This window comes from Muntiacus reevesi, chromosome 2 (assembly GCF_963930625.1).
Source record: "Muntiacus reevesi chromosome 2, mMunRee1.1, whole genome shotgun sequence".
Taxonomy (NCBI): Eukaryota; Metazoa; Chordata; class Mammalia; order Artiodactyla; family Cervidae; genus Muntiacus; species Muntiacus reevesi.
The window spans coordinates 145009637-145034715 of record NC_089250.1 but is presented as its reverse complement, the minus strand read 5'-3'; the positions used below and the strand labels follow the sequence as shown (position 1 = coordinate 145034715).

At 42.7% G+C, this 25079-nt stretch overlaps 1 protein-coding gene across 3 annotated transcripts in view; it reads left to right on the top strand.

The window, feature by feature from the left end:
• Positions 1–25079, top strand: part of FBXW4 (F-box and WD repeat domain containing 4) — an 81636-nt gene that overhangs the window by 10351 nt on the left and 46206 nt on the right. For all 3 annotated transcript variants that reach the window (XM_065923170.1, XM_065923171.1, XM_065923173.1), the window contains exons 2-5: positions 7087–7182; positions 10271–10456; positions 10889–11021; positions 16831–16925. In XM_065923170.1, the coding sequence (XP_065779242.1) occupies positions 7087–7182; positions 10271–10456; positions 10889–11021; positions 16831–16925 (510 nt within the window). The remainder of the gene's footprint in view (positions 1–7086; positions 7183–10270; positions 10457–10888; positions 11022–16830; positions 16926–25079) is intronic.

Sequence of the window (25079 nt, the reverse complement as noted above, 5' to 3'; positions counted from 1 at the left end):
CGTCTCACTGGGCATGTTCTCTGTAATCTCACTTCACTGGGTGTTGAGGCTATTCCCCATTCCTGGCCTGAAGGATAAGAGTTTAACACAATATGTAGTTTTTCATTGATTTAATTTGAACCATAATTATAGACCTCTGCTCCTGAAGTCATTGGAGGATTTAGTCTAACATATGTATAAATGAAGAGTTAGAAACTTCTTGTCTTAGACTGTTTAAATACTTGTATATACATTAAAGCGAAATTTTTAGTCTTGGTAGCAGAACTGGTAGGCACAGGCTGTATGGGAGATATCTGCTTACCAGTGAGCAAAAAAAATCAAAGAAATTGAGAAAATGCTGAATTAAAACTCCAAGCCCCAGGCATCATTTTGCATAGTTCTGTCCCCACCCAGTGCCCCTTGAGATGGCCTTGTTCTGTGCTTGTGGATAGATACCCTCCTTTCCTGAATTTCCAAGGCAGCAAGATGTTATATTTATGGAAATCATGTCTGTCAGCAGGTAGGCAGCATGCGCGGTATCAAGGGGAATCAAACTTCAAGATGAGCCAGAGAGGGAAATTGATTTGTGATCCAGGAGGTTTCTGATCTCAGAGACTATGTGGATATGACTTCTCTAGTATACTCACACCTCCCCCCTTCATCCCGCAGCCATTTTTTTTTCAAATTCGGTTTATTTATTTGCTTTTGGTTTGGAGTGTGAAGGAGGAGAGGTGAAATGAAAGGGAACTCTAGATAACTGCCTAGATTAATTTCTGTCCCTTTGGACTCACTGTTGCCAAGATTCTAAGGGGCCTGCTAGCTTACTGTGGGTGCATGTTGTGTTGTTTTTGTTTAAAATAGGTCATGCACCCAGGAATGCAGTCAAACTATAATGGTGACTAAGTGCCGGAAAGCTGAGAGGGAGGGGGGCCAAGTGGAAAAATGAGCCTGAGGCAAGAGAAAAGAGGGCTGGGAAAATGGAAGTTCCACCAGGCCCACGGGCCAGGTTAGAGATTTCTCCATGCATTAACAGCAGCGCCAGAGGTTTATTTACAGGGCACTAATCATTTTGGGGGGAGCACCCCCACTTTACACCACTAACTGTCGAAGGAACAGCCAACCGGAGAGCGTTTCTGGGATGGGAAGCAAGAGTCTCTACTAAATTCCCAGGGGCACCTGCTCCTGTCTTTTCAGGCGCTTTGGATGCCTTGTTCTATCAACTCCCTTTAACTAGACTGTGATAGGTCCCCACTGGGAGGGAGGGCTACCTGTTTTCAGAGAGAGAAATTTTCTTTTTTTTTTAATTCCTCCTGATTTTTCAAGTGCTAAAGCCAGTAAGAATATACATATGATTTGGCCACCAACTAGGGAAATTAACCATCAGGAAGAATTAAACAAACAAAAGGGATTTAAAAAAAAAAGCTGAGTTAAGCTGCTTAGCAAAGTGGTACTATTTCTCACTATTTCTCAAGTGAAAGCCAAGTGGAACATTTTTTTAGAGTTGAAATTTGTTTTGAAGGGCCAGAGCCAAGTACTTTGATTATGTTGTTGTTTGTGGGAGAGGATGCCCGCACCTGCCGCTTGGTAGCAGCTTCTAAAGTTCAACTTTGAAAGTTTCTTGCTGCTGTGATCGGCCCTCAGGGCAGTGCTTTGTTTGACCTTTAGTAAAGTGTCACCAAATGGCATTTAAGTGACCAGGGAGATGAGAGAAGTATTGTCCTTATCCTAATTCAGGAAGTATATTGATTCTTTCCCCCTTATTTCCTTCTTGCTATGATCCAGAATATTCAATTTTTGGTTTCACCTTTACCTTCTAACTTAGAGCTAAAACTGAGGATCATAAAAGACAATTAACAGGATGGACCAAAACAATTGAAGTCTTAGTGAAAAAGATTAGACTTGCTGTTAAATTTTATCTCCTGTCTCTTCCAGATACGAAGGAGGAGATTGTTCATAGCTAACCTCAGTTTTCTAACCATCTAGCAGTAGTGTAGATTGCTGTCTAGAAATGTGAAACTGAGGACTGTTTACCCAGTGGAAGAATTCAGTAATATATTTTAGCTTTAACATGTGTGTACCCAAATCCGAATCATTCAACCTGACTTTAAAAGAATAATTTCTAAGAGATGTATTTAAATTAGAAGAAAAGTAAATGATTATTAGATTAGCTTTAGTGATGTCACCATTTGTCAGTATAAACTGCTACTCTATATAAAAAATAAATAACCTTTTTCAAAGTGATTTGTAACTTATCTGTTATTTTGTTTAGTTGTCATTTTAAAACATCACAATTGCATGAAATACTATCCTTACTTCATATGTGCAGAAAATGGACAAGAGAAAAATTAGGTAACCAAGGTTGTGAGAGGCAGGACTGGGGCTCGGATAAGTTTCCTACATTTGCATTCTGTGCCTTTCTCACAACTTCATTTAATCTATTAGTTAAATGAAACTCAGTAAAAAGGTTAAAGGTAAAATGAAAAGACCAAACTCTCAACAGTTATGTGATGCATATTAAAAAGAAATATTCACTTCCTAACACTCCCATCTGTTTACCTCTTCTGAGCTATTTATGGATACATAGTTTTATGCAGTATCTTTATAAATTAGACTTTGTTTTAAAATTACCGCTACTGTTATAGTAATATCCAAAATGTTTTGCAGTGTTCACATTTGTCATTTCTCATAGCCATATTTATTCCATTGCATTAGTATACCATTTCCCCCCACAGATAGACATTTGGGCTATTTCTAGATTTTAGCTCTTAATATACAGCTGCAACTATCATATCTTTGTAAAAAATATTTTTGTTTTGAATTATTTCTTTGTGAGACAGTGATGGGAACGCTGGGTTGGAAGCTGTCCTGTAACAACTTTTCTTGACAGAATTCCTTTCTGGAAGACTGTACTAGCAGGCCACCAGCAATATGGAAACAAACCCAAACCCTTTTATCAAACCAAAGCTAGCATGTGATTTTTCCACTTAATAGATGTGAGATGGTACTTTATAAATTGTTTTAATGTGCATGTTTGTAAACTCTTATTGTTTCAGGATGTTTCTGCAGTGTTTATCATGTGAACACTGTGTGCCTGTTCTTATCTGCTATTGGATATTGATGACTGGTTATTGGAGACAGGCTGTTATCCTGATAGATTTTTATCAGTCCCCTAAAAGCTTTAGGGATAAAACTTGTACTCATAGCATTAATTGTTAGCCTTCCCCTACTATGTTACTTTCATTTTATTTTTTTTCTTCTATGCAGTATTTGAAATTTAAATACTTAAAAACCTTCTAGTTAAAATCTTTTAAATTTACTCTTTCATTTGGGGAGAATATACATATTATGAGATGAGAATTTTTTGCTCTATTGATATCCAGTTTTATCAAAAGCATTATTATTTTAATGAATAGTTTTTATATTTACCAAAATATTACATTGTAGAAAAATTGGGAAATACATAAAAACACAAAGAAAAAAGTAAAAACATCCAAAGTTGGCTACCCACAGTTGACTATTTTAGTCTATTCTTCTAGGCATGTATATTTTTCTTCTCTCCTTTCTTTCTAGTAAGGCTGGGAGATGTTATACAAACCCAACAGTCCTAATTAAGTAGTGATTTCTTTCCTTACTTTACTTTGTTGCGTATTAAATTCATATCAGTTTGGGTCATTCCTGGCAAAGACTGACATGAAATAATGGATATATAAAAATCAAAATGTCTACATGGAAAAAATTCTATAAAGTAAAAGAAAATAGTAAATTAGGAAAAGATTGACATCACAGAATATGTAAAGAGCCTTTACAAACACACAAGTAAAAGACCATAAGCCTAATAGGAAGAGGGACAAAGGACATGGATGAGCATTTCACAGAAGAAATGGCTTTCAGACATGACCAGATATTCAGTCTTAGCCATAATTAGAAAAAATACACGTTTGAACAACAGGGAGGAATCTCTTTTGCTTCTTAGAATGGCAAAAGATAAAAAGAAAATTTTAAAAGTTTTAAAGGAAAGATATACCTGTCTGAATGCAGAGTTCCAAAGAATAGCAAAGAAAGATAAGAAAGCTGTCCTCAGTGATCAATGCAAAGAAATAGAGGAAAACAATAGAATGGGAAAGACAAGAGATCTCATCAAGATATTAGAGATACCAAGGGAACATTTCATGCAAAGATGGGCACAATAAAGGACAGAAACCGTATGAACCTGACAAAAGCAGAAAATATTAAGAAGAGGTGGCAAGAATACACAGAAGAACTATACAAAAAAGATCTTAATGACCCAGATAACTATGATGGTGTGATCACTCACCTAGAACCAGGCATCCTGGAGTCCAAAGTCAAGTAGACCTTTGAAAGCGTAACTACAAGCAAAGCTAGTGGAGGTGATGCAATTCCAGCTGAGCTATTTCAAGTCCTAAAAGATGATGCTGTGAAAGTGCTGCACTCAATATGCCAGCAAATGTGGAAAACTCAGCAGTGGCCACAGGACTGGAAAAGGTCAGTTTTCATTCCAATCCCAAAGAAAGGCAATGCCAAAGAATGTTCAAACTGTTGCACAATTGCACTCATCTCACACGCTAGCAAAGTAATGCTCAAAATTCTCCAAGTGAGGCTTCAATGGTACGTGAGCTGAGAACATCCAGATGTTCAAGCTGGATTTAGAAAAGGCAGAGGAACCAGAGATCAAATTGCCAACATCCATTGGATCATAGAAAAAGCAAGAGAATTCCAGAAAAACATCTGCTTTATTGACCATGCCAAAGCCTTTGACTGTGTGGATCACAACAAACTGTGGAAAATTCTGAAAGAGATGGGAATACCAGACCACCTGACCTGCTTCCTGAGAAATCTGTATGCAGGTCAAGAAGAAAGTTAGAACCATATGTGGAACAATGGACTGGTTCCAAATAGGGAAAGGAGTATGTCAAGGCTGTATATTGTTACCCTGCTTATTTAACATCTGTGCAGAGTACATCATGTGAAATGCCGGACTGGATGAAGCACAAGATTGCTGGGAGAAATATCAACAACTTAAGATATGCAGATGACACCACTCTTATGGCAGAAAGCAAAGAGGAACTGAAGAGCCTCTTGGTGAAAGTGAAAGAGGAAAGTGAAAAAGCTGGCTTAAATTTCAACATTCAAAAAAATGAAGATCATGACATCTGGTCCCATCACTTCAGGCAATTAGATGGGGAAACAATGGAAGCAGCGACAGACTTTGTTTTCTTGGGCTCCAAAATCACTGCAAATGGTGACTATAGCCATGAAATTAAAAGATGCTTACTCCTTGGAAGAAAAGCTATGACCAACCTAGACAGCATATTAAAAAGCAGAGACATTACTTTGCCGACAAGGTCCATCTAGTCAAAGGTATGGTTTTTCCAGTAGTCATGTATAGATGTGAGAGCTGGACCATAAAGAGGGCTGAGTGCTGAAGAATTGATGCTTTTGAACTGTGGTGTTGGAGAAGATTCTTGAGAGTCCCTTGGACTGTAAGGAGATCAAACCAGTCAATCCTAAAGAAAATCAGTCCTGAATATTCATTGGAAGGACTGATGCTGAAGCTCCAATACTTTGGCTACCTGATTCGAAGAACTGACTCATTGGAAAAGACTCTGATGCTGGGAAAGACTGAAGGCAGGAGGAGAAGGGTATGACAGAGGATGAGATGGTTGAATGGCATCACTGACTCAATGGACATGATTTTGAGCAAGGTCTGGGAGTTGGTGATGGACAGGGAGGCCTGATGTACTGCAGTCCATAGGGTCACAAGGAATTGGACCCAACTGAGCGACTGAACTGAACTGAAGATCATGAAAAATAAGGAAAGACTGAAAAACTACTATTAGACCAGAGGAGACTCAGGAGACATAACTAGATACAATGTGGGTACTAGATGTGATCCTGGGAAGATCTGTCCTGTGATTAGTCTTGTGTAAGTCTTCCTGTGAGCATATGTTTTCAGTTCTTTTGAGTAATGGACTGTAGCCTGCCAGGCTCCACTGTCTGTGGAATTCTCTAGGCAAGAATACTAGAGTGGGTAGCCATTTCCTTCTCCAGGGTCTCTTCCTGACCCAGGGATTGAATCTGAGTATCCTGCATTGGGGCTTCCCTAGTGGCTCAGAGATTAAAGCATCTGCCTGCAATGCGGGAGACCCGGGTTCAACCCCTGGGTCGGGAAGATCCCCTGGAGAAGGAAATGGCAACCCACTCCAGTACTCTTGCCTGGAGAATCCCATGGATGGAGGAGCCTGGTAGGCTACAGTCCATGAGGTGGCAAAGAGTCGGACACGACTGAGCAACTTCACTCACTCACTCACTCATCCTGCATTGCAGGCAGATTCTTTACTGTCTTAGCCCCTATGAAAGCCTCAATTGCTAGGTCATAGAGTAGGTGTATGTTTAGATCAATAATAAACTGCCAGACCTTTTCTCAAAGTGGCTGTACCATTGTCATCTCTCACCAAGAATGTAGGAGAGTATCTTGTTAGACTTCAAAATAGATACATATACAAGAAGGATTTCCTCATATTTGGGGGGTATAAACCTCTCAATCAAATATATATTTTGATAATACTTTCTCCCAGACTGTGGCTTGTGTATTCATTTTGATGGGCAGAAAATTTTAATTTTGATAAAATCTAATTTGTTGGATATTTCTTTTGTATTATTGCTTTGTGTGTCTTAAGAAACTATTGTCTACTTTGAGTCACAGAGCTATTTTTATATTTTTTTCTTCTGACAGCTTTAGAGTTTTAGATTTTATGTTTAAATCTGTGATCTATTTTTAATTAATCTTTTTGTATGGTGTGAGGTAGGGATATTTTCCACATGGCTAGCCAGTGGTACCAGTACTCTTTGTCACCCTTGCTCTGTTAGATTGCTTTGGCATCACTATGGACACTGCAAAGCACAGGTTGTTCTTCTTGGTTACCCCTAGTGTGGAGAGAGGAGTTACCCCTTTCATTTCTCCTAATCCCTTCACTTCTATTCAGATATTTTCTGGATGTTCCTGAGGTCTGACTCATAAGCCCAGGGAGTTTTCTGTGGTTGTCAGTGAGTTGTAGTGACTGGATTATCTCCTCTGTCTGGACACAGGATGGCCAGTGTACCAGTAAAGGAACGAGTGAAGGTATCTCAGAACTGGAGATTGGGGCGCTGCCGAGAGGGGATTCTGCTGAAGTGGAGATGCAGGTAAGTAGCCTCTTGACTCCTTTAAAGCTCCCTGGGACATAAAAGCATACTGGGAATGAAAAATCTAGTTCGAGCTGGAGTATAAATGTGCCTGACTTGGGTGATGAGCCAGGGGTGATTCGAAGGGGACATCAGAAGGACAACTTTTTTTCACATCTAAAAAAAGATTACCTCCCAAAAATGTACTTTAATTTAACAGAGCCTGTATTTTTATGATTATAAAAATAATAAATGTTTATTGTAGAAATTTGAAAAAAATAGAAAAAGTTAAAGAAGAAAATAAACATCTAAATCCTACCACTCAGAAGTAACCTCTGTTAATACACCTCATCAAAAGAAAGAAATGAAGCCAATACTCCACCTCATCTAGTTTTACAATTAAAAAAAAAAATGTTCTACTCTAGGGAGTTACACCTTCCCTCTTGGCTTCCTGTAGTGCTCTCCCCTACTTTTATTAAAAAGCTGAATAGGATCTGAAGGTTTGGATATATATGTTATAGGTGGCAGAGCTTAGAAAAAAATGGCAGGAGATTTAAATAGTGGCTTTGGCATTGCTAATGCCACAGATTTTATACCTCACTGATGCCAAATTATTCCAGTTATTATTTGATTACTCACCAAAAGGTACTCCTTGTTGATTGGTTGGAATGGACAGGGAACAGCATGATTCCACATTCCAGTTGACCTGGACCTCTGCTCATAGGGCCAGGCAGGCTTCTTCATTTGATGACGAAGGGTCCAGTTTTGCTTGTATCCAACTTCTGCTGCTTTCACTGACACGAGTTCCTGTGAATTATGTGGTGGTAGTGATGGTAAAGAAACTCAGGGGAAGAAAGATGAATTTGTATGATAAAGGACTTTACTTTCTGCTTCCTATTTGCCTTTTATTACTGGAAGGAAGAGTTTATTTCTCTATCAAGATTTTGTTCTTGATGTCTTTTGGGGCTGGTTTCAAGCAGTGTGGCAAATAAATACACAAAATGGTTACTAGGCTGCCCCGGGATTCTCCACTGTTCACCTGGCATGAACCTGGTTTCTTGTGCTGGGCAAATGGCTATTTACCAGATGACTCTAAACACATGAATTCCAAACCCTTCTGTTTGTTGCCCACTTGAGTATGCCACAAACTTGTGCAAGGGCATGTTGAAGAAGAATGTGCATAATGAATGAAAGTGCAGGCATCTGTACACTATACATGTTCCATATAATATATGCACACACTTGTTAAAACCTCATGTGTAGAAACTGGTTGCTACAAAGTCCAAGCTGCATTTAATGGTCCGTCAAGTCAATTTGCAGAACTTTTGTACATTCCCATGACGCTTGTATTAAGGAGTCTGGGGAAGAAACACAGCCCAGTTTGCTCAGACAGACTTGGCAGTGGGAGATGGTGTCTCTATAAATGGGGATGAATCATCTGCCCCTATGCTTTGCTTGGGACCTGGTAGCTCCAGGACCCCGCTGTGGTGTAGGACAGGCTGTGGGGCTCTACCTTGGGAAAGAAGCTTAGTCCCCACCAGAGAGCATGGTGTCTGGCAGAGTCCTCTTTGTTTTTAATGCTTACTCCATGTCTTGGGACTGGTCTGTGGCTTCAAATGTTTCTTCCTCCTGCCAGATTGTGGTTAGATTCTTTTAACTGCTTGTGGATTTCTCTTATCAACTTTCCGAGAGAGCCAGTCATTTCTCTGTGGTCACTGTACTACTGTAGTCACTGTAGTACACTGGTCTGGAGCCATGTTTTGCCATTGCCATACTTAGCCTCTAGTACAGAAACTCAGATCCTCTGAGAGGATCTAGGTATTTAATCAGTACATTAGCATCCTTTCCTAAATGGCTTTATTCCTTTCACTTAAAAATGGCCCCTTTGCTCTCGTAGGGCAAGGGAATGGGGCTTCCCTGGGCTCACTCTTCTCTTTTCTCTATCACACCCTATCTGATCTATTGGGGAAAAGGTGTGTATGGGAGTCTTGGAATCTTGAAACTTACCGCTTAATCTTCAGATCAGTGAGGGCACAGAATGAAAGAAAACTATTTCATCTGAGTGGAAGATTTCTTTTTGCTCTTTTCCACCCTTTAACTATTGCTTTTTTTGGGGGGGGGGAGTGCTCTGTCTACTCAAAAGAAGTCTATAGGTAGCCAGTAATTCAAGTCTTAAACATTCTCCATTTATTTATTTATTTAGGCACCATGGGTAGCTGGGCTTCCTGGTGGCTTAGATAGTAGAGAATCTTCCTGCAATGCAGGAGACCTGGGTTCAATCCCTGGGTCGGGAAGATCCCCTGGAGAAGGAAATGGCTACCCACTCCAGTATTCTAGCCTGGAGAATCCCAAAGACAGAGGGTCCTGGCAGGCTACAGTCCATGGGGATCACAAAGAGTCAAACACAACTGATCAACTAACACTTTCACTTTCACATGGGTAGCTAGGGGGATAGTTCCCTGACCAGGGATTGAATCCTAGGGCCTTAGCAGTGAAAGTACCGAGTCCTAATCACTGGACTACCAGGGAACTCCTAAGCATTCTCCCTTTAAAAGTGACTTTAAATGGGTCTTTTATTCTGACTTTCTTTTGGAAAGTCCAAAGAAGATAAGTAAGTAAGTAAATGAAAGTCGCTCAGTCATGTACAACTCTTTGCAACCCCATGAACTATACAGTCCATGGAATTCTCCAGGCCAGAATACTGGAATGGGTAGCCTTTCCCTTCTCTAGGGGATCTTCCCAACCCAGGGATCAAACCCAGGTCTCCCGCATTGTGGGTGGATTCTTTACCAGCTAAGCCACAAGGGAAGCCAAAAGAAGATAGGGTCACCACAAAACTTAATCACTTTAGTTTTCTAGGGAAATAGTGATAAATAAGATATTTCTAGGGAAATAGTGATAAAGAAGATAGAGTCACCACAAAGCTTAATCACTCTAGTTTTCTAGGGAAGTCTAAGGGTAGGTAGCAGTTTTGAAGGAGGGGAGTGAGATATAGACTTAGGCTTATAGGTAATGCTAAGTTGGGGATTGGTCAGTCTTTCTAAAGACTGAAGTTGAATTTTCCTGCTATATCTTGATGATTCTTAAATTTTGTTTTTCATCTCTGCAGTCAGATGCCCTGGATGCAGCTAGAGGGTGATTCTCTGTACATATCCCAGGCTAATTTCATCTTGGCTTATCAGTTCCGCCCAGATGGTGCCAGCTTGAACCGGAGGCCCCTGGGAGTCTTTGTTGGACATGATGAGGATGTTTGCCACTTCGTGCTGGCCAACTCGCATATTATCAGTGCAGGGGGGTAAGTGCTGCAGGCTTCTCCTTCCTTCCTCCTCAATATTCTTCAGAGACCTTCTGCCTGCCTCTGATTTTTCTGTCTCTACTCCAAAAGGATGAGTAGGGAGACTAGAAGAAGGGGTAATTTTTTTTTCCATTTAAAGCAGGTACTTAATAGGGTAAGCTGGAAAAGGAAAACAGGAAGAACCTTTAATGAAAAGGGAAGCTGGTTTTGATACTCTCAAGGGGGAGATTTGTTTTGTCTCTCAGCTTTCTTCAGCCCCAAGTGTACTGAAGAAGTAAAGGTATCTAGAAACTCAGCACCTTATTGGGCTGAACTGCCTAAAGCTTAGCAAATTGGAAGTCATTGGAGATTTGGGCTGTTTCTATAGACTTGTTTTCTTCCTGCAGAGAAAGTAATTGGCTCTCAGGAGTTGGCTTCTTATTTCTCTCCTAGAGATGGGAAGATTGGTATTCATAAGATTCATAGCACCTTCACTGTCAAGTACTCGGCCCATGAACAGGAAGTAAACTGTGTGGATTGCAAAGGGGGCATCATTGTGAGTGGCTCCAGAGACAGGACAGCCAAGGTGAGATCTCCTCCTTACATACTGCTATTCCCTCCTGTCTATAGGGAGTGGGGAGGGAGGGGGTGGATAGGAGCTTGAGTTTCAGGATTGGCGGAGGGCATCGAGTTGGGGCAGCACGGGAACGGCACAATAAAGAACTCACTTATGTGCCTCTGGCATGCAGCTTGCCATGCCAGGCTGTGTGCCTGCCAGCTGGCCTGGGAAAGGAGTGGACAGTGGCTGGGAAGTTTGCCACTCACTTGAAATGTGGCGTGAACTCAAAAACAGAGGGCCTGGCCAGCTTTTCCTCCCTGAGCTGAGTTTCCTCAAGTTTGTGGGTTGAGTTCTAACCCCAATATTTTATTTTAAAATCTCCTACCTTTTGCTCACTCTTTGTTTGGGAAGGTTAATTTTTTACCACCTTGTTTATAAGGAATCGGGCTGATAATTAAAATGTATTTTTACTGCTTCTCTGGAGAGTGATGTGGTCAGTAAGCAGTGGAAAGACAATGAGAGGAGGGCATTGTTTGTTGTGTCATTGCCAAGTTGCCTGGTCTAAACTCAGACATCTGCCAAGGCCCAACAGAATGAGACTGATAAGTAGCCTGACCCCTGCTTTATGGACTCAGCTCCTTTATGTCTGGGTTAAATAGGCTTCCACATGAGAGACAGAGAAGAACTTTCTCCATCTCTGTGTCCCGTGGCCCTTGCCAGGGCTCACATATGCCTGGTCCTTTGGGGCTGCTGTGGGAACTTTGCTGACAATTAAGTTGATGGTACAGGAAGCTTGATAGGTTTGTGCTTGTGTGTTTCCCAGCATCTGGAGACTCCACATTGCTAACAGGAGCAAAATGCTTATCCATGTCAGCTAATGGGGCTCTAAGACACATGGGGCAGAGGACTCAGGAGAGAGAAGTTGCAGTCTTTACTAACTTTTCTGACTCATGTTCTCTTTATTGATTATACCTTCATGTAAAAACGTTGCTAATTTATGTAAAAAGGACTAAATAATGTTCCTTTCTATTTGTGGAAGTTTCTCCTCCTTTGCTAATTTTTTTCTTACACTTTGTATTCTGTCAGAGAAATGTGCACATCAGCACAGGGAACCTGAGAAAAATTCAGAAAATCTTTCAACCCAACATGGAAACTGAATTTCTTTTATCCGAATCCTCCTCCCCATACTTATTTCACATTCTGATTGGTCACCATCTTTGTACCATTCCTTGCAAAAAGAATAGCCTTAATTTTGCTATACTTCTCAGAAGACAATTTCCTTAGACACCTTTTGTACATGTGTGACCTAGATATTCTTGTCTCATTCTAGCATTGTATTGTCATGGCTTCAAGTCTCTCTGTGAAACCTTCAATGGTATCTCTTTTTTCCATTCATTTCTCTGTAGTCTGCCTCCCAGAGCAGTATACAACTACGCTTTATGACCATATGTAGCAATTCATGGTATAGACTGATTATAGTTGAAGATTGACAGCAATTATTGGAATATTGGGTTAGTTTCATGTTTTAAGTACAACTATTTATTGTTTTAGAGTTTTTAAGCATTAAAATCAGTACTCTCTAATTCTCAAATTGTCACTATAGTACATTCCTATTCCTTTTGAAGATTTCTTTTTAGTCAGTGACAGAATTCTTCCCTTGGTTCAACTCCAGGAAGCTAGTCAGCTATTTTGGGGCTTCCCAGTGACCTCCAGGCCAGCTCATCTTTTCTGACTTTCAATATACTCCTCCTGTCCCCTCCTTATATTGTTTTCTTTGCATTTACCCACCTTCATCTTCTGGACCATTTTCATTACCCACAGTTAGCCTTTTATAACTGACTCTCCATTTCTTTTTGGTGGCATCTGTAATTCTCCAGCTGCTTCTACAGGTTTCTAAAACCTGAACCTATATAAGAACTTAGTCATGTTCATCTGTAAACATCTATAGACCCCTGACCCTGACCCAAGTTTCAGAATTACTGTGACTTAGCTTGGATTGCCTCTCTGGACTGACTTTAGTGAGACTGGCTCCATCCTGAGATGTGATAGAATGGTAGCTTACATTCTTGCTGGGTCTGGGCCAAGGCTGATCATTTGTTCATTTTTTCCCTTTTTTTTTTTCATTCTGATAAGTGCCTACTCTATGTGAGGCTTCAAAGGGGAAGAAGATAGTCTTTCTTTAAGGGGAACTGAGACTGCATGCACTGGCTATGAAGCTGGTTGGAAGTGGCCAGGTTTATGAAGTTGTAAGGCTCTAGGGAAAGGGCCAGAAAATTTCGAGTTTAGAGGGTTTACATCTGACTTGGAAGGGAGATTTTATGAAGGAGGGAACATTTGAACTGTTTTTTTTTTTTTTTTCATCTTTTAGGTATTTTTCAGTGCATACGTTTGCTTTTTTTTTATTTTATAATAACATAGAATGTACAGGCACTGTGCTAATAAGCCCTTTACATTTATTCATTTTATCATTTTATTCTTTAGTGTAATTTTCCCCCACATAGTTATGGTCATAATATATCTATTTTTAAATTAATTATTATTGGAGTAGAGTTGATTTACAATGTCATGTTAGTTTCTGCTGTACAGCAAAGTGAATCAGTTGTACGTATATTTATATCCCCCTTTTTTTAGATTCTGTTCTCATATAGGTCATTACAAAGCACTGAGTAGAGTTCCCTGCACTATATATGTGGTGGATCTTTATTAGGTGTCTGTTTTTCATATAGTAGTGTGTATGTGTCAATTCCACCTTCCACCCACATCCCCCTTGGTAACCATTAGTTTGTTTTCTATGTCTGTGACACTATTTCTGTTTTGTAAATGGGTTCATTTGTACCATTTTTTAGATTGTACATACAAGTATTATCTTATGATATTTGTCTTTTCTCTGTCTGACTTACTTCACTTAGTATGACAGTATCCAGGTCCATCCATGTTGCTGCAAATGGCATTATTTCTTTCTGTATTATGACTGAGTAATATTCCATTGTATGAATGTACCACTTTATCCCTTCCTCTGTCGGTGGATATTTATGTTGCTTCTATGTCTTGCCTATTGTGAATAGTGTACAGTGAACATTGGGATACATATATCTCTTCAAATTATGGTTTTCTCTGGATCTGTGCCATAGTGGGATTGCTAGATCATATGATAGGTCCATTTTTAGTTTTTTTATGAAACCTCCCTACTGTTCTCCACGGTGGCTGAACTAACTTACATTCTTACCAATAGTGTAGGAGGGTTCCCTTTTCTCCACACCCTCTCTAGCGTTTATTGTTTGTAGATTTTTTGATGATGGCCATTCTGACTGGCGTGAGGTGAAACCTCATTGTAGTTTGTTTTGCACTCCTTCCCTGATAGCTGGGTTGGTAAAAAATCCGCCTGCAATGCGGGAGACCTGGGTTTGATCCCTGGATTAGGAAGATCTCCTGGAGAAGGGAAAGGCTGTCCACTCCAGTATTCTGGCCTGGAGAATTCCATGGAATGTATAGTCCATGGGGTTGCAAAGAGGTGGGCACGATTGAGCGACTTTGACATAGTGTATCTTATGTGTCCAATATACCCTGCTGGGTCTATTTTTTTAGGTTTTCTATTATTATTATAAATTATTGGTCATCTTTAATGGCTTCACAATGGAACTTATAATTTAGTTATTATTTTTCTTATTGGATATTTATATCTAGCTTTTCCTATAGCAATAAGAACCACCATTATTGATGCCTAATGCCTGCCAAATACTGTGCTCCTGTGCTAGGTGCTTTACACTTACCTTCACTTTTCCACACTGCAACCCTAAGAGATAGGCATTACCTCCCATTTTATACATGAGAAAACTGAGGCTAAGAAGTTATAAAATATTCCTAACATCAGAGATACATAAGTAGCAACTAGAGTTCAAACCCAGATTTGTCTAATTCTAAAGCCCTTATGTGCTCTTCCTGCTAATGCAGCTGCAGGGAATATTTTTATCATTTAGGTTTTTCTTCATTTTAGGATTATTTTCCTAGGATAGTCTCAGCATAAGAATTACCGGTTTCAAGGCTTTGTTCATTTTAAGGGTGTTTATACATATTGCCAGTTGTTTTATAAAAGGTCTGTATATATATCTACTTCCACTGAGTTATATCTTCTCCAGGGATGAGTCTGTTTGGATTTGACCACTGAAGGTTAAGATGTGATCAGCATACTCATGTTTTAGTGGATGGTGTGCTTCTCGTGCAGGTCAAGAGGGCCACTTTCCCTGTATTGTGCTTGAGAAATTGCAGCATGCTTCTGAAGCCACTCCTGGGAACCAGGAACTTTGTTTTGTGATTTTTCACAGTGGGATCCATCAGCCTGTTCAGTGAAGGACGCTAGTGAATTCTGGCCTTGAGCTGTACTCATAGATTTTGTAATCACAGTCTTTAGTGTCTCCCCACCCATCCCCAACAAGAACCTGTCTCCTCAGTAGTTTGCATCAGGGAAGAGGCAAACTTCTCTTCCAAGCTGAGCCCATCTGAAAGAGGACATTAAATGCATCTAGTTACTACCAAAGTGACCTGATCCAAAAGAATGAGCCAAAATCATGGCATTCCAGGAAAAGTTGTGGAATTGACCTTTGTTTTCTGCCCTTCTTCATTCAGTATCTTCTTATTAAATTTATTTTCTTTTCCCTATGTTGGGAAAAGTAACTCACACCCTCCTCCCCCTATCATAGACACACAAAACCTAAGAAACACTTTCTCCTTTTTAGAGAAGAGATATGTGATCCTAAGAAGTCAGGACCACCCCCACTCCATCACCTACCCCTTAAACTCAAGGAATGTTTCCTGAGAGTTCTTCCATCTAAGGTCCTGACTGACTTTCGTGTGTTCCCCTTATAGCACCACAGGGACCTTGAGAGGTCACTGATCCATCTGGCTGCCTCAGGATCCCTCCTCGGTTGCTGTCTGGGGACAGCCATGTACATCTGAGGTTTCCTCTCTGTTTGGTTAGAGGCTTAGTCCCCTGTGTGTGTCATCTAGGGTAGGGTGCAGTGAGGGGGCCTTGTGCTTAATGGGAGATTTCTAAATGCACTGACCGCTGAGAGGGCTCTGTGAGTGTTGATTAGAGTTAAGCCCAGAGTGGCTGCTAATGTACATTCCTGACTGATAGGGACCAGATAATGTGCTCCAAGCAATATTTTTAACCTGTAGGAGATATGGAAGCTTAAAAGAGTTAAGCTTTTTTGCTACTTTTGGTGACACTAGGTGCTAAATTCCCTGCTGACATGAATAGCACTGGATTCTGGGTATTACCAACAAACAAACAACAACACACACCTTCCCACTTTGAAGTCCTCTTCTTCCATTCTTCCTTCCCTTGGATCTTTCTCTTTTACTCCTGTCTCTCTAATTCTACTCTAATTCTGTCTCTGTTCTCTCATACTGGGCCTTGATCTTCTTCCCTCTACCTACCTCTCCAAAGTAAAATCTTGGTGACAGATAGGAAAAGGAAAACCCAGAAACACAGGGAGGTTACTGAGAGAGGTGAGCCTCCCCTACTAATAGCTTCTCAGTCGGATCCCAGTTAAGGAACGTGATACTGATTCCCTAGTATAAAACTGGCTGCTGCTCAAGGGTTCTCAGGTGGAAGTGAGAGGGTGGTTAGGATTCAGAGCTGACGTCTCTCCAGGTGGTAGGTAAGGCAGAAGCTGGAGAGGCCCCTCTGTGCTCCCCAGAGCTCTGTGTGTGCAGGACAGAAAGATTCTCCATTCCCATACCCGCTTGGGACAGGGACTCTACCTGGTGCATCTTTCCAGCCCCCCAACCCGATCCCAGGCAATGCCAACAAGAGCATCTCCTCTCCTGTTTCCAGGTATGGCCTTTGGCCTCAGGCCGGCTGGGGCAGTGCTTACACACCATCCAGACTGAAGACCGAGTCTGGTCCATTGCTATCAGCCCATTGCTCAGGTAAGGGAGATATTTTGGGGTATGATTTTGTCCTGTGAAATAATGCTTTTATTTTACAAAGCAGGTGGGCATCATCAGGAGAGGCTTGGGGCCCATGTCCACTTGGGCGTGTGTGCAAAGTCATGTTTGTGGAGTAGATTCATTGACAAATGTAGCAGAAGTGCCGATTTTGATGGTGGCTTTATCTTACGCTTTGGCCTGACTGCTGTTTCTCTAGTTTTATTTGTGACTAAGTGAGCTTTGCATCCTGACTTCTGCTTTCTAGGCTTTCTTAAACCGAGGCAGAGCCCCTCCTCAAGCAGGGTACATGGATGCCCTCTCTGCACCTGCTCTATCAGAGTGTTTGCCTGGTGTCTTCTCCCACTTCCTTTACCCTTCACTCCCCACCGAATGATCAATGGGAAAGCTGTAGGGCTGACACCCTCCAGCGTCATTTTTAAGTCAGTCACTTGTTTTAGGAGAGAGTTGGTCCCCCTCTTTGCTCAGCCCCCTTCAGCCTTTTTCTTCTCACCCCAAGGAGGCTGCACCCCTCCTCCTGCCCCTTCCACAGCTCTCTTTCAAATTTTTTTTCTTCCTAAAGAATTAGAGCCGATTAGCCACATCATTAATTCTTCAATTTGACGGCTGATATAGCAGGACCTGAAACACATTGCTGACCTCAGAGCATGGAGACCCTGTTCCTTAGCATATTGACGATGAGAGAAGTTAATTAAAATTCCACAGAGCGGAGGTGTCGGCTAACCTATAAACCTGTCGCTGTTTGGAACAAATCATTCTAGCAATCCTCAGAAAAAGGGAAGGAAAGAGCAGCAGGGAGTAGAGAGGCCTAAGTGTGTGGGAGCCAAGGGTGGAAAATGGAGCTGTTGGGCTCTGGCCACGCCTCAGTTTCTTCCTAACGCTGCCTGCTTTAAAGCCAGTTAGCCAAGCTTGGGTGTCTGTGGGCTGGATATGTATAAGGGCGCGAAGTGACAGGTGGGCTGGTGACTTCATCTTGGTGCTTACCTGAGGACTTATGCTGGCTTCAGTCAATGGGTGGACTGGGGTGCGATTGGTGGTAGAGGGATGCTCTTCAGGCTGGAGATGGCCCGTGTGCTTCCTGCACGTGGATTTAGGCCAAAGACATGTACAGTATCCCCAGTATCCCCATCTTCATATTCCTCTACTCCTGCCACCTCCTCTGGAGTGTGTTAGGTTACCTGTTAACAGGATAGAGCGTGGTAGCTGTTGAAGATGATGTTGATAAGAGAGGTTGAAGACAGAGTCTGCCTTTGTCACTAAGCAGTTTTGATCACAATAAACTGACTTTGGGTTTTGTTTTTGATTTTTTTGGCCACAACTTGGAAGCTGGATTTGAGGAAAGATCTAGCTTTTTAATATTACTAGCTCTGCTTTATAACCACCACTGCTACCAGCAGCTAACATTTATTAGTCATGTGTTCTATGCCAGACCCTTTGCCAAGTTGTTGATAGGCAAAACCGAGGTCTCATGTTTTCCTTGCATTCTCCTTAAGAGTTTTCTTGGTGTCCTTACATCTTGTCCTCTTGGTATGCTTTCTTGTCCCGGGATGATTCCTTCACTCACTGTTGAGATGAACTTTTCCCCAAGTCCACAAATGATGTTTTGGACTATTTTAAAAAGTAGTTTGCATTTGGGATATTGTTGTTTTACTAAATGACCAGAGTATATGTTGATATTCTCTCTGCTGCTTTTTGTCTTACCCCCAAAATATATTGGGATAGGGATTTTTCATCTTAGCATTAGATCCATTTCTTCTTACTATGTCAGTGAATCTGAATCTTTCAGTAAACTCATACATTTTCCCAATCTGGAAAGACATTGCCTCCTAGGTGGAGGGCCTGCTCTGGGAATCTGAAATTCTGCTTTGCCACCGGTAGAGTGGCCTTGGGTAAATGCTTGAAGCCATGGTTTCCTCATCTGTTAAATATTAATACCATTTCTTTCATAATCCTTACTAGGTTATTGTGAAGATGATCTGAAATAATGAATGTGAAAATACTCTACAGAGCTTAAAGGGCTAGAGTCTTGTGTCAGCCAGAATATCTCCTGCCTGGTAAAGCATTTGTTTAGCGGCTTTGACTGCTCTTGTGTCTCACCCTTCCCTCGGGCTTCTCCTGGCCCTCATGGAGTCACACTGCTCTTTTGCAGTCTTCTTAAGGTGAGGACTCAGCAAGAATCTCTTTTCTTTCCTTTTCCCCCGTGGGGTTCCTGCGCTCCATGGCTGCCTTCTTTTCCCCTCCCAGCCACCTTTCCTGTTGAGTGTGGTCGTCAGTGTCACACATGTGTTGTGTCCATGAACCCCATTGTGAGGAGCATGTGAGCAGGTGGGCAGCAGCTGTCCTCCAGGGTAGGTACTCCTCACCGGCCTGACAACAACTCATTCCCCCACTGCTCCTTCATGTAGTGAGAAGGAACCTGGTCATTTGGGAAACCCAGCACATCTCATTCTCTTTCTTCTATTTAAAATAACTTGTCAGAGCTATTCATCATGTTTATCTTTGCTGGGACTTATCTGCCTTCTTTTCCTGTGTGTGTACTTAGAAACTTGTAGTATGAAATGTGAAACCTCAAGCCCTAGGCTTAATTTGAGGTGTTCATGGTTGAGAGAAAGCAGGTATTCTGTCCCGTGTCCAAATGTCAACGTCTCCTTCCTTCCTTGAGCTTGAGTTCTTGATTTGTAAACACTCTTGGAGGATGACATTTAATACCAGTCATGTGCTTAGAGCCACGTTTAGGTATTCGAAAAACACAGAAGGAAAGCCAGTAGGCTTCAAGGTGGTAGGCAAGGACCTTTCCCTCTTCCTCCTATATGCCCTCCTTGTACCAACATCTAATAACATCTTCTTGCACCAACACTAATGACTCTGTTTTTAGGATTTGTGACTTATAGGTTGCAGTCCTCTTCTAGTAGAGGAGGCCCAGTCTGGAGCTGTGTGATGAGTGTGAAGAGGACAGGTTGAGGTGGAACAGAAGTGAGATGCTGGCGGTGGAATGGCACATGTCTGGGTGTAATTGTGGGGCCCAGCTGGTCTCAGGATATATCTCCTGAGGTCACATGGAGTTTTGAGCACTTTTCCATGAGTATCACAGAAAGGCAGAGTTTTGAAAATGTACAGTACATTATATTGCTCTTAAAAGATTATTTCTAGCTGAATAAAGTTAGTAAATACTCAGAGTACGGAAATGAATAACTGTTGAAGACTCCATTTCATCCCTTTACTTTCCATCACTCTTTTCCTCACTCTCTTTCCTCTGTGTCCCCTATGTACAGATTGAACACTTGCTGTGGGGTGACTCTCCCAAGGATCTTCCTCAATGGTGGGGAAAGATGGGGGCACAATTGTGATGGTTGCTTGACAATACTAAGTGCCTGAAACTAGTGTGTCTTGGTTGAGGAACAGAGAGGGGCATCCCTTTCCTGGCAGATGGAGAAATTGAGGCTCAGGGAAGGGTGAGTGTGGGATAGGGCTGAAGAGGCTCAGGTCTCCAGACTATTGCAACATACTGTAGTGCTCAGGGAGGGCCATGAGGCAGGCCTCTGGGTCACTGCAATGCTTTTACCCACCAGAATCTTGCACAGTAGCTGTGGCCTTGAAAGGCTCAGTGGGGACCTGGGAATATTCCATTTCTGGAGGCTAGAGTTGCGATAGAGAAGGGGAGGGGAGGAAGGCGGTATGCAGTCAAGGCTAAGCTCACTCATGTAGCTGTGAATGCTCACCCCATCCCAGGAATGCCAGTGCACATAGATCTTCAGTGTGCAGGGCTCTTGCAAGCTGACTGGGAGGGGCCCTGGTGGTGAAATGAGTCTGGAACCCTATCGCCCTGTTTGCCTAGGAGGGGAAGAGACGGGCACCCACAGCTCCTCCTTCCTCTGCAGACACCATATTTGTTATTGCCCTCCAAGAAAACGGAGATGCTCAGCAGAATCCTTTCCCCATCTCCGAACAACTCTTGCTATCATGTGAGTGAGTGTGGTCAGGAAGGCTTCCCAGGACACTTGGGGTTTTAATCCCTTCTCTCTTGTTTCTGTCATTAGGGAAACATATGAGTGGTATAGGCGTAGAAACTTGACATAGCTGTGTTATTAAATATACAATATAATTTTGTGTAACTTTGCTCGCTGTGGTGGCCTGTTTGTTTTTGGGGGGATTAGTCCAAGTCTGCATGAAATGTACCGATTCAAATTTGTAAAGTGAGTTGTGGCCTCTGGGGGCTTTTGATGGAGGAGCTGCCCCTTCTTGCTTCATTTCTCCCAGAGGTGAGGGAGAGTCTGGAAGGAAAGCCGTCACTGTGTACTGTTCGGTAAGGGGGTGGATTTCTGTGGAGAGCGAGTGTTTGTTCCCAGTGGCTACAGGGTTTACTGTGTGTTGTGTGTGTGGCAGACACATTCACCAGCCTGTTGAAATACGCCCTTCTTTAGTGAAAGGTAATTGCATCTGGAGTTTTCTCTGACAGAGAGGTTTGAAAGATTGGGAAAAAAGGCAGCCAACTTTCAGTTTAGATTCTTTTGCTTCCCAGTGGCTCAACAATCCTTTGGCCCTAGGCTTCCTAACTCACTCAGTGCTTTTAGGGGAAGACAAATCAAAAGTAAATGTTGTGCCCCTGAGTTTTGCTTTTGCTAGTTGGTGATAAAGAGCTGGTCCCGAAGGGGATCCCTAACCTTGATAACCTGAAGAAAGACTGATGGATGACTTTGTTGTGTTTCACACTGTAGCTGATCATTCTGATGGTTTGGCCCACAGCTTTCAAGATCTGTCTCTTCCCCCTTCCCAGGGTCAGGGGCTTGCTCAGGAAAAGGCACCTTCTGTCAGCAAGGAGGGGCTCAGGGTCCCCCTTTGCCAGACTGAAGAGCATACTGGGGGGAGTCTCCTACGAGTGTGCCCTGGATGAGAATGTCGGGGACACAAAGACAGTGTGGACGGGCCAGAGCCTAGCATGGCTGGAAGGGGTAGCAGGGTGTCTGGAGAAAGACGGGAACTCTCTATGATGCTCAGTGGGCCCACTGGTCCAGACTAAGATGACCTAATATTGGAAAGAGATCGGCATAAGGAAACAACTGAATTGGAGTCTGGTCCTGCTGAATCTCAGGGCAGTGCCCGCCACCCTAGAGTTCATTGCCTGTGCTAAGCCAAGCCTCTCCGACAGACATATCCATCAGTAGCATGGATGAAATGCCACAGGGGTGGGTTTCACTTCCTCATGACCCTGGATTTCTGCCACTACCCAGGGCATATTGGGCACAGAGAGACTCATGTGCTGAGCTGCTGGCTTGAGACCAGCAACCCAACCAGCCCTGGCTGGCCGAGACCCCATTTGTGGGAGCTACTCCTTCCCTGGCCTGGAAGGTTGGCTCAGTTGTGAAGAACTGACTGAAATGAAACACTGCAGCTAGAAGTGGAGGCTGCTGCAGAAAGTGGGGTGCTGTGGGCACGAGCTGGTACACTGAGACCCTGCTCCTGCCACAGATAGATTTCCATCCCTCAGTCTCAGCGTTTCCATTCTTTCTTTCTCTGCTCTATCTCTGTTGCTGTCTCTCTCCTCCTGTCCTGATCTCTCTTTCTCTCTCCAGATACTTCTTAAGCATTATAGCATGCTAGACCCTGGGGAAACAACAGCATAGTCTGGTGGAGAGACAGACCAAACTTAGCAAAGATGGTGTGCCAAGGTCTAAGATGGGGAGCACAACGCCTGGGAGGGATCAGTCTTCCTCCACTACTACTGCCTGCGCCTCCCAGCTCCAGTCCCTACCTGTACCGCTATTGCTTCCTGCATCAGGAAGAAAGATGGCAATTTTCCTTCCTTATCTGCGGCTGACTTTTCTGGGTTACAAGTGCAATGTGCCTCTGTTTTTCCACCTTTGATCAGTGTTCTGCCGACAGATAATTTAGCAATCACATCCCAAAGTGGAAGCACGGAGTTAATGTTAAAATTAGTTGGTTTTTTTTTTTTTTTTTTAACTCTTTAAACTTCAGTGGGTGATGAGGCAGAGAGGGAGGCAGGAGGGGGAAGGGGAGCCATAAATCCTGGGGCTGGTGTTGCTGTTCTCTGAGTAGCCGGGAACCCTCTGATGTCCCCACAGCACTTTCATTAACATTTAAATTAAGGGTTTGTTTTCCAGTCTGTTTTACAGGCAGGGTCCTTTCATGGCCTGTCAAATGCAGGGTTCCCCCGCCCCGGCCCCCCTTGCAAGCAAGTTGTAATTGTAGCCACTGCTCTATCCTAACTCTGGGTTGCAGCCAGGAGTTCAAAGGGAATTCCTGGAGATGGAGCTCTGGAGGTACAAGGTGTAACAGTCAGGATGTGGGTGTTTCTCTTCAAATGAAGGCACTGTGTAGGAGCTCTTTCTCCTCTTATCTGACCTGTGCTTTTTCTCTGCTCTTTTAAGGGACACACACTTCAATCTGACTTGGACCCCTCCCACCCTTCCTTCCCTGGGGCATGAGACAGGTGGAAAAGGGTGCATCCATCCGAGTGGCCTCTCCTTATATCACAAGTTGGGGCCTGGGACAGATCTTTCTAAGATACAGATCTTTGGGCTTCTCTTCCTCCTTTTGATTTTTTTTTTTTTTGAGTCTCAAGAATACTTTCTCCTACCCCAATAGACTTAAGAAGCAACAATATAAAGCAAATTGCCTTCTGAGGAGAATATATAATATGGTCCATTGGTCCTGAAAAGTATGCTCTAGCATGAACAGACATGTGTACATACATCACACGTAGTCACTAGCTGTATGTGAACATGTGTTTGAAATAGTGTCCTCATTTAGATCATTTAAGGAAACTGTTCTGTGAGGTCTTGGCATTCAGAGGAAACTCTCCTGCACCCTCACAGGGTGAATTTACTTATGTCTAAGCTTCCTTCACATGGGCATATTGGTAGCATTTGTGGGTGTTTTGAAAAGAAATCCCTGTTCTGTTCTCCCTCCCTCCTGTTGGTCTATAAATGATGGGAATGTGCCCCAAATATGAAGCATCTCATTATTTCATAACCTCTGAGGGCTTAGTTCACTCACCACTGGTCTCGAACTAAATATTCTCCCTAGATAGTGGTGAGAGGGGCATTGAAGTCTTTGTCTTCAGAGGCTGAGAATTTTCTTTCTCTTGGAGCCTTGACTTCACTCCTTGAGTCTCTACATCTCTCTTCCTTCTTGCACTAACTTGAACTGCCTGTGACTTACCTGTGGAATTGAAGATGGCTAAGTGTCTGGCCTGCCTGTTCCAGATAGTGTAGTCAGCAGGTGGATACCTTCATGCCCTGGAGTCTTGCCTGAGGGAATGAGGGAGGTGCCAGGGTGACCCCTGTGCAGGTGCTGCTGGGCTCAGATTGCAGCCTAGTGTCCAGGCCCCTCCTGGTGGTGATTAATCTGGGACACGGGCCGGCAGAGGCCCAGCCAGGGCAGCTTTGGTCCCTCACTGTGAAGACCTTTGGCTCGGAGACTGAACTGATCTCTGTAGCCTGCTTCGGCTTGAGTTTGATCTGTCAAGGCTAAAGAGGAACCTGATGGTAGGGCGGAAACTTCTAGCCCTTGTCTGACTTACAGCAGTGATCCGTTTCAGTGGTCTCATCATGATAACATTCGTATATTTAAGATTTCCCCACCTGTTAGCTGCAACATTTAGATCAGTCAAAAGAGGGATCTTCATGAAATATCTGCACTTTTAGTTTTTTGAGCCAATGGAGCTCACTCTTGTAAGTAGACTAGGGGGTGGAGTGGGCTTTGCACTGGGCCTGAGTGGAAAAGGCAATGATGGGACTGTGGCTGGATTAGTAATATAATGTGTTTTTGTATATTGGGGGGTCATGTCAGAAGTGGAAGGATTACCCCATCCTTCTGTAGTTATTCATAGGTGGCTCTCAGGTCATTTGGGGCAGATTTCAGTACATAAATCTGGAGTCAAGACTTAAGTTTCTTGTTTTCCTTTTCATTTTAAAGCAAAGTTTTTGAAAAGATGTCTTCTCCCCATCACTTTTCCATCTACCAGAGTCCTGGTCCCTGGGACTTCCAGGTGGCAGTCCACAAAGTCAGTTGTATTTCTTTCCCTCTCTGAGTTCAGGATAGTCCCATGTGACTGTCCTTGGTCATGGACTTAAGACCCAAGAACAGGAATTCTGCTGTCCATGACAGTTACCAGCA